The 10,225-nt window shown below is 39.0% G+C and overlaps 1 protein-coding gene across 2 annotated transcripts in view; it reads left to right on the forward strand.

Annotated features, from left to right (window-relative positions):
• The window catches only part of NECAP1 (NECAP endocytosis associated 1), a 14,119-nt gene extending 5,666 nt beyond the window's left edge, over positions 1-8,453 (forward strand). Inside the window, exons 2-8 of one of the 2 annotated variants that reach the window (XM_012637872.1) lie at positions 1,332-1,432; positions 1,577-1,681; positions 3,032-3,113; positions 3,955-4,063; positions 4,163-4,346; positions 6,289-6,391; positions 6,723-8,453. In XM_012637872.1, coding sequence (XP_012493326.1) covers positions 1,332-1,432; positions 1,577-1,681; positions 3,032-3,113; positions 3,955-4,063; positions 4,163-4,346; positions 6,289-6,391; positions 6,723-6,771 — 733 coding nt within the window. In that variant the 3' untranslated portion in view covers positions 6,772-8,453. The remainder of the gene's footprint in view (positions 1-1,331; positions 1,433-1,576; positions 1,682-3,031; positions 3,114-3,954; positions 4,064-4,162; positions 4,347-6,288; positions 6,392-6,722) is intronic. The other variant, XM_012637873.1, reaches the window with a different exon arrangement.
• The last annotated feature ends 1,772 nt before the right edge of the window (positions 8,454-10,225 follow it).

Consider the following 10,225-nt stretch of genomic DNA (forward strand, 5'->3'; position numbering starts at 1 on the left):
CAGCATATCCAAAACTGAACCCCTGATCTTTCTTCCCAGACGTGCTCCACCTATAGCCTTCCTCATCTCAATTACTGACAACTGCTTTGCTCAGACTAAAAACCTTGGAGTCTTCCTCAATTTCTCTTTTTCTGTTCTACCCCACATCTAATCCATTAGAAAATCCTGGTGCCTTTACCTTAAATATATCCAAAATCTAGCCACTTCTGCTACCATTATGACTTTTCTAGATTACTACAGTTGTTTCTTGGCTAATCCCCCTGCTTCAGTGCTCATGTCCCTACAGCTCGTCTCCATTCAGCAGACATAGTAATCCTGTTAAAATGTAAGGGAGATCATATCTGCTTAAAACCTGTAATAACTCTTTTTTCACTCAGAGTAAAGCTGAAGTTCTTACAATGGCCTACAAGGCCCTGCATGATCTGGTCTTTTGTTACCTCTCCCATCGCTTACTCTATTCTAACTACAGTGACTTCTTTCCTGTCCTTCAAACATACCAGACACTCACCCCACTCCCTTAGTATCTTTGCACTAGCTGTTGCCTGTGCCTAGAATACTTTCCCCCCAGATATCTGCATGGGTGACTCTCATTTGCTTCACATTTTTGTTCATATTTCACCTTCTTAATGAGATCTACCTAACCACTCTTTTGAATGCTACAGCCAGTAGACTCTCCAACTGTCCCCTCAATCCATATCTGCTTCTACATTTTCTTTTTACCTTAGAACTTATCTCCTTCTAAGATACTAATTATGTTATTTACTGTTTCTTTTTTATTGTCTATCTTCTATTAGAATGTAAGCCTCATGAGGGAAGGAATCTTTGTTTTCTTTGCTGTTGTATCCCAAGCATCTGCAACAGTGCCTGTGACTTCATAAACACTGTAAATAGTGGTTGAATTCTGTGAAAGACAAATATGTTTGGTGATTTGGGAAGGCTGCTGTTACCCAGGATGTTTGTTTAGTAGACTTTGCTGTTACCTTATTAGTAAAGTACTGTTATATAGAATATCATCTATAGTTAAGAAAATAGTGTCATTATGAGACATTTTATTATTTATTGCTTTTATTTGTACTTTTACATGTTTCTAATGATGCTTATTGGACTCCAAAATCAAGTAGTAACATTGTCTTTTACTTGCTTTGGACTGTATGTAGCATGAGGCATCTGTATAGAGGAGATCATGAATTATTCTTGTTGATTATTTAATAGGTAGAAAGAATAGGTGGTCCAGGTCAGGGAAATAAAAATACGGCACAACATTCTGGGTAGTTTTTAGTATGTGAAACACATAGACCCTAGGCCTGAGGCTTCCTATTTTCCTATCCTAGGGCGTCCGACTGGAAATTAGACCAGCCTGATTGGACTGGTCGCCTCCGAATCACTTCAAAAGGAAAGATTGCTTATATCAAACTTGAGGATAAAGTTTCAGGTAATCTGTGCAGGTGACCTCCTGACATTAAGGATATTGGTTTGGTGTGCTTTTATAAGTACCTTAAAGTTGGGGACTGGAATGGAAATACTTGTTAATTGAAGTTCTAGATTTTTGCTTCCTCTGCTTTTTCTTATCTATCAGGGGAGCTCTTTGCTCAGGCACCAGTAGAACAATATCCTGGTATTGCTGTGGAAACAGTGACAGATTCGAGCCGCTACTTTGTAATCCGGATCCAGGATGGTACTGGTAAGGGATCTGGATTTTGAATGAGATGTGGTTAGGAAAATAGTCAATGCGCTTCAGTGAAAGTGTGTCCCGATCGTGTGTCCCAATTTATGTGTGTCCCGATTTATTTTGCTTTAGTTTACTAAATTTTCTTCCCCTTTCTCCAAAGTTACTATAGTTGCTAAAGGAGAAGGATTAACATGTTATTTGTAATACATACGAACACAAATTCAAGACTGATAATTCATAGGCAGACTTAAAACAGATTAAAATGCATATTATCAAGGGAAAAACTCCCAAACTCTGTAAAATAACTTAAAGAGGTTTATTCTGCGCCAAGTATGTGCGACCATGGCCTGGAGAGCCAAGCCCAAGAAGCCTTGAGCAAGAGATCCCGCTGTGGTTGGGTTATAGTTTGGTTTTATACATTTTAGGGAGACAGGAATTATATGTAAAATCATAAGTCAATACATGGAACGTGTACATTGTTTTGGCCTGAAAAGACAGGAGATGGGAGAGGGGGTGGGCTTACAGGTTATAGGTGGGTTTAAAGATTTTTTGATTTGCAATTGGTTAACAAAACGAAGCTTTGTCTAAAGGCTTGGAATGAATGTTTTAAATTAAGGAAGTCTGTTAATCAGAGACAAGCCGCAGGACACAACCAGACTCAAGCAATCTGTTAAGAAAATTGAGGACCTGCAGCTGTGGCTTAACCTTTGCCTAACATGGCCTTAGGCCTGTTAATGATTTTGTATCTTATTGTTACAAAGAGTAACTCCAAAAGAGTTGGGGCATAACTAGGCATGTCTGACCTCTTTTCCTCACGGGTGGCAACTCAGCTTTAAGGTTTTTCTGGGGTCTCCTTGGCCAAGAGGGGCCTGATTTAGTTGGCTGGAGGGCTTAAGATTTTATTTTAGTTTATAATACCTAGCAACAGAAATCACTCATTTTGCCCATTTGTTTATGGTAGTTTTTGGTGTGACTATCTTGAATCATCTATATCTAGGTCTGTAATTTCTCAATCTTTTCTCCATAGTCTATAACAGAGGTTGGCAAACAGAGACAGATATTTTAGGTTTTGCAGGTCAGATGATCTTTGTTGCAACTACTCAGTTTTACTTTTGCTGTTTGAAACCAGCCATAGACAATATGTCAACAAATTGATTTGTCTATGTTCCAGTAAAACTTTATTTACAAAAATAAGCTATGGCAGGATTTGGCTCATGGGTATGTAGTTTGCTGACTCCTAGTCTGTGAGAAAATGTTTCACATTCACAAACTTTATCTAGTTAGGGTAACTGTTATATTTGCACTGGGCAGAATCTGCCATGGGGACACTTCCTATTCTGAGTCTTCCTACCTTTTTTTCAGGGCGCAGCGCTTTCATCGGCATTGGCTTTGCAGATCGGGGAGATGCCTTTGACTTTAATGTCTCTTTGCAAGATCACTTCAAGTGAGTGAAGCTTGTCCTTAGTTACCAGGTTAAATGCTTATGGGAATGCTGCTACTTAGTTGAATGGGCATTATCTCTTTTATGTTTTGGTTTATTTGGTAAACTATAAATACGAATTTCCCCATTCACTTCTGTTTCCTTAGGTTATCTTTGTATCTAGTCTGTGTTTTTTTCCCTTATAGCCTGGAATATGTTTTAGATCCCTTTTCCAGTGGTTTGAGATGATGCATTTGTTTATGCCTCTGGGGAATTTGCCCTCACTTTTAGGTGGTGGAGGGAGGTGTACAGTAATACAGCAGGGCTGTATGTGAGGTATGTGGGGAGTCATGGGCAAATATTGTTACCTTATGTAGCTGACATGTTTTGTGCTTACTGCAACATTTCCTCAGCCCACCTGATTTGGGTGCAGCTGCGGTGGACAGCACTATGCATATCATCAGCTTCCTACCTCGAGGGCAAGCATACCTCCACTTTTTGGCTTCAGGACTCTCTGAAGTTGTGGAAGGCCAGTCAGCACAGAGGTGTAACCTGGAAGTCTCAGGAACTAACACCTCCTCAGGGGCAGCGCTCAACCATGAGGGATCAGGATTGGTGGCTAGATGCCGTCCTTTGGGAAGGGACAAGTCTAATGTGCATTCTGCAAGGTCCTCAGAGAGTCCATAGTGGGTTGAACCCCAGTTGTTCTCTTGCTTGGCTTTTCCTCCTTTCTTCCTCACTCTTCGTGGTCTCTCATTCTGCTTTCTGGAATTCCGTTTCACATAAACTAAATGCACCCAAATTTGTGTGTCAGACTCTGCTTTCAGGGAATTCCAAATTAAGATAGTTTACTATGTTTTCAAAGGTGGGTAAAGCAGGAATCCGAGATTTCCAAAGAATCTCAAGAAATGGACACTCGTCCCAAGTTGGATCTGGGCTTCAAGGAAGGACAGACCATCAAGTTGAGTATTGGGGTAAGTATGGTTTTTTAAAAATTTTATTTTCCTGTGTTTCCGTAAACCTGTGACATGTCTCTCTCTTTCTCTCTCTCTCCCTCTTTTTTTCTTTTGTAGAACATTACAACCAAGAAAGGAGGTGCTTCTAAGCCCAGGACTGCAGGGGCTGGGGGCCTAAGCTTACTCCCACCCCCACCTGGAGGCAAAGTCACTATTCCCCCACCATCCTCCTCAGTCGCCATCAGCAATCATGTCACCCCACCACCTATTCCAAAATCTAACCATGGAGGTAGTGACGCAGGTAAATCTAGTACTTGTAACTTTGAGAAATCATATCTTATGTTTTAATTGGGTAACACCTGTTTGTTAAGGAGAGGGTTGAAGTTTTGCCATGAACTGGCTCTTGGTACTGACAAGGTGATTCTGGCAGCCTCTGGCAAGGAATGAAAGCTTTTCAGGTTAACTGAGAGTCATAGCATCTGGTATGTTCTTTGGCAGAAACATGTGGTTATTAAAAAGACTATATCCTTTGTCGTTCCTTGGTTTGATGCTAGTAGGCTTGTGAATCAGACAGACCAAGATTTCTGTTATGGCTCTGCTACTTTATATTTAAATGTACTTGGTAAACATTACTTAAGTTCTTTGAGTCTCAATTTCTTTATCTGAAAAATGGAGATGTAAAACTACCCCAGAATTGTGAGGGTTAAATGATGTGACAGCACCTACCTAGCACAGTACTTGGAACATAGTAGCCATTCAGTAAGTGCTGTTTCTTAATCTTTTCCATTTCTTCACAAGGGCAATTGAGAGAAAAGGAGACTATATCTGGGTTTGTGTATATACTTTTATTCTTTCTTACTATCTGATGGAAAAAAGAATAAATATATTTATATCTTCTCATTTGAAAAATGAGAACATTAGAATTGAGAGAGAAATTTTCCTAAGATTAGAGAACCAGATGTTAGAGTCTGGGAATTTTAACTTAATGTATTGGATGGTACAGATAAGCTGTTGAATTGATTACCCAGGGTAAGCATTCTCTTTCTGGAATTTTTGAGGTGAAAATGATATAGCTTACTTCTTTTGGTAAGTGTTGCCAGAAGACACTGGCAATAGTATGTAAGATTTTTTTATGTTTTTAAATTAAACTTTTTTTTTTGAGATAATTGTAGATTAACATGCAGTTGTAAGAAATAGTACCAAGAGATCCTGTGTACCCTTTACCCAATTTCCCTCAATGGTAATATTTTGCAAAACTATAGTCAAATATCACAACCAGGAAATTTACATTTATACCATCATCCAGTCTTACTCTGATTTCACCAGCTTTATATGTTCTCATTTGTGTGCATGTGTGTGTATATGTGTATTTAGTTCTATGCAGTTTTATCATGTGTAGGTTCATGGATCCACCGTCATGGTCAGGCTGCACAACAGTTTCATCATTACAAGGATCCTTTGTGTCCCCTTTCATAACTGTACCCCATCTCCCTCCCAGCCTTCTTTCCCCTATCCCTAACCCTTGGCAATCACTAATCAGTTTTCCTTCTTTACAGTTATGTCAGTTCAGGAATGTTCTATAAATGGAATCCTATAGTACGTAACCTTTTGGGACTGGGTTTTTCCATTCAGTATAATTCCCTTGAGATTCATCCAAATTGTTGTGTATATCAATAGTCTGTTCCTTTTTTAAAATTTAAAAATACTAAAGAGGTACAAATGTTTTTGTTATATGGATACCTTGTGTAATGCTTAAGTCAGGGATTTTAGTGTGCCCGTCACCAGAATAGTGTTCATTGTACCTCACAGGTAAGTTTTTACCTCCCACCGTCCCCTTTCTTGTTTTCCAATGTCCTTTACATCTTTGTGTGCCTGTATGTGCCCATTGTTTAGCTCCCAATTATTAGAGAGTACATGTGGTATTTGTTTTTCCATTCCTGAGTTACTTGCTTAGGATAATGGTCTCTAGTTCTAGCCAAGTTGCTGCAAAAGACATTATTTCATTCCTTTTTATAGCTGAGTAGGTCTGTTCCTTTTTATTGCTGAGTCTAAATGGTATGGCTGTACCACAGTGTGTTTAACTATCACCAATGGAAGAACATCTGATCATTTCCAGTTTTTGGCTATTATGAATAAAGCTGCTGTGACACTTGTGTACAGATTTTTGTACGAACATAAGTTTTCATTTCCAGGGTTTTTATTGTTTCCTCTTGTCTTTTTTTCTTCTCTTACCTTGTATTCAGATATCCTTTTAGATTTGGATTCTCCTGCTCCTGTCACGACACCAGCACCAGCTCCAGTTTCTGCAAGCAATGACTTGTGGGGAGACTTTAGCACTGCATCCAGGTAATGGGTGTAGTGTAACCAGCATACTCTCAGTTAAGGTAGAGAAGATATGTACAGTCAAATGAAATCTTGATCTGGGAATGCAGGGGATTTGCAGGTCACATAGAGTTTTTTGAAGGAGTTCTAGGGAAAGAAACAGTGCTGGGGATGGTGGGACAAGAAAGGATGAGATTTGAGTAGGATATTTCAGGCCTTGGCAGGTAGAATTGCTGTGAAGTATGGTTTTAGAAATTCTGGACAGCAATTTCGTGGAAACTATTAAGTAAAGAATGGAGTAGTCAGTTATCCTAATACTATATCTTTGGCTTTTTCTCTGCTTCCTGTCTTGCAGCTCTGTTCCAAACCAGGCACCACAGCCATCCAACTGGGTCCAGTTCTGAATAGCATTGGCAGGACATTAAGGACAGACTTAAGGAATAAAAATGACCTGAGGGCACCAATGTGTGAGGGAAGTTAGGAACCCCTTCCCTCCCCAGAACCAAAATGACTGGACAATCTTTTTCATAGCTTCTCCATTGCGTTCAAGCTGGTTTACGCCCCTCCCCTGTGTTGTTACTTTTTGTACAGCCAAGAAAGCATCTGTTATCTCCTGCTTACTACCAAGGTAGGGGAATAGTGGATCTTATCATACTTGTGGCTGACTATGCAGGGCTTAAAAGGCCAGTGTTTATTTGAGGGGGAATGACCTCTAACATCTGTAAATTTTTTCTCCATCTCTTAAATTCTTTAACTCACTTCGGAATCATCTCATGACCCTTGTGTGCCTCTTTGTGAAGCCCTAGTTAGCGATTTCAGGGGAAACAAAAACCTTGAAACTTCCTTCTCCACTAACCCAGGACTCTAAAAATGGACAGGCTGACCTCAGTGTTTACAAATTCAGAATTTTGATAGGGGTAGGTGTGGAGAAAGACTTGTTTCCTGGGTCTCTGCTATATAGCCTCCCTCAGGCTTCTCCTGTTGAGTGAACATCTAGTGCTGGGTGCAGCTCCATCACCCTCTTGTGTGTTTACATGTCTCTTCCTATGATAAGAGGGTTGTGTTGGTGGCACCTTCACTATTCTTTTCTGTTTGTTGAATAGTGCAACATCTTTAACCAGTGGGTGTCTCTTCCGTGAAAGAGGTTCAAGAGACTGTGCTTTCCAAGTTATATTCCACAGATGTATTTAATTTCTACAGCTCCATCTAGTTACTTTTTGCATTTGAAACACAGCATTAATTTGTATTTGTCCTGTTATTTGACCTAAAGTGTTGAAGGGTTTTAGAGCTTTTTACCTGATTTGTAGAGTGGAGAGGTTAAAAGCACTTAAGTCTTGTTTGGTACCCACGTTGCCTGGCTGCCTGGGTATCTGGCCCTTTTCCACAAACATTTCTTTTTCAGTCCATAGCTCTTCAATAGAAAGCTGCTATCACATATATTGTCATTTATGAAGGGAGTTGGAGAGTCACAGCTTTACCTGTGACAGGTTTTACCGAAGGCTTTGATCCTCATCACCCAAGGTATCTCAAAAGCAAGTTGCTCTCCCACCATTTTCCTTTCCCTTTGCTCCACCATTCCTTATACAATGCTGTGAAGAGAGTTCCACTTCTCAGATGAATGAGTACTAACTATTTTGTTTGTTAATGGGCAATTTTGAGGATGAAATGGGAGGATGTAATTTCCCCCTTTAGCACATATTTGGATGTGTACACGCTGGCTGAAGGGAGTCTTTATGTTTAGTTTCAAAGTATATTATTCTCTAGGATTTCCTTCTTAACTTTTTCTAACTTTGGGTCCATTGTTTTTCATTGCCTCCTCTTCCAGGCAGCTCTATTCTTGCAGAGCCATGGCAGGACATTTTAAATTTCCAGTAGAAAACACTAAAAACAAAGTCTATAGAATCACTAGTGACTAAATACTGAGAACCTATTTTCTCAATCTTCCTCCGTGTTGTGTTCTTTGTATTCTCAAGATGATAATATATTATGTATTTGAATTCCTGAAAAATTGAAAATGTTTAAGATATGTGTATATAAAGTGTATGCTGTATTGGTGCAATAATGGTAATTAAAATATGGAAAAAGTTGGTGTCTCTTTTATCCTTTAATTTGCTTATCTCATTACCTTTTTAATTGATTAAATATAAATGTTCCACTAGGTAATAAAAGGATATTTGTATCTATTACTCTTTTTTTAAAAAAATAGAGCTTTTAAGAAGTTGAGACTAGACCTCTGTGCTCATAATTTTAAATCAGTAGTGCACTCGTTATACTAAATGGTCATTATTTATTTGCTGGTACAGTTAATTTAATTTGCTTGAAATTATCTTTACGATCTAGTGTACCTCTCACATCCCTGAACTGTAATCAGCAGAAATGAAAGGGATCAATGTAAGAGGTGGAGCTAAGGTCAGAGTCATAAACTTTGTAAACTATAAAAGATCCTGGAGATCTCGTTCAGTGATTGTCACAGGAGATAAATCAGAATAACATGGGCACACTAGACCTGCCTCACAAGAAATGCTAAAGCAATGTCTTCAAGCTGAAATGAAAAGCTGCTAATTAGTAATATGAAAACATATGAAAGTATAAAACTCATTGGTAAAGGTTAAAAGACAAAAGTGTTAAAAATTTAAAACTATAGCTACAATAACTTGTTAATGGATATACACTATAAAAAGATGTAAGCTGTGATACTAAAAATGTGTGTGAGAGGGGAGGAAAAATGCAGAGTTTTTGTATATGATTAAAGTTATCAGCTTAAAATAGACTTATAAGATGCTTTTTGTAAGCCTCATGGTAACTACAAAGCAAAAAACTATAGTAGATACATAAAAGATAAATCAGAGGACTACAGAAAATCATCAAATCACAAAGGAAGAAAACAAGAGGAAGAAAGGAGCAAAGGACCTACAAAACAACCAGAAAACAGTTAACAAAATGGCAGTAATAAGTCCTTACTTGTCAATAATTACTTTGAGTGAAAAATAGATTACATTTCTCAATCAAAAGACACAGCGTGGCTGGGCGCGGTGGCTCACGCCTGTAATCCTAGCACTCTGGGAGGCCGAGGCGGGCGGATTGTTTGAGCTCAGGAGTTCGAAACCAGCCCGAGCAAGAGCGAGACCCTGTCTCTACTAAAAATAGAAAGAAATTAATTAGACAACTAAAAATATATAGAAAAAATTAGCCGGGCATGGTGGCGCATGCCTGTAGTCCCAGCTACTCGGGAGGCTGAGGCAGAAGGATCGCTTGAGCCCAGGAGTTTGAGGTTGCTGTGAGCTAGGCTGATGCCACGGCACTCACTCTAGCCCGGGCAAAAGAGTGAGACTCTGTCTCAAAAAAAAAAAAAAAAAAAAAGACACAGCGTGCCTGAATGGATTTTAAAAAAACAACCCAAAATTCAAATTTATTCTGCTTATAAGAGACTCACTTCACCTTTAAGGACATATATAGACTGAAAGTGAGGCATGGAAAAAGATGTTCCATGCAAATGGAAACCAAAAGAGAACAGGGGTAGCTATATAGTAGTCACCCCTATCCAATGTTTCACTTTCCATAATTTTAGTTACCTGTGGTCAACCTCAGTCTGAAAATATTAAATGGAAAATTCCAGAAGGAATTCATAAGTTTTAAATTGCACACCATCTGAGTAGTGTGATGAGATCTCGCGCCGTCCCACTCCACCCTGCTTGGGACATGAATCATCCCTTTGGTGTATTCATACTATATTCGCTACCCACCTATTAGTCTTGTAGTAGCCCTGTGAGTTATTAGATTGACTGTTGCAGTATTACAGAGCTTGTGTTCAAGTAACCCTTATTTTACTTAATAATGGCTCCAAAGCACAACAGTAGT

This window comes from Propithecus coquereli, unplaced genomic scaffold (genome assembly GCF_000956105.1).
Source record: "Propithecus coquereli isolate 6110/MARCELLA unplaced genomic scaffold, Pcoq_1.0 Scaffold124, whole genome shotgun sequence".
NCBI classification, from domain to species: Eukaryota; Metazoa; Chordata; class Mammalia; order Primates; family Indriidae; genus Propithecus; species Propithecus coquereli.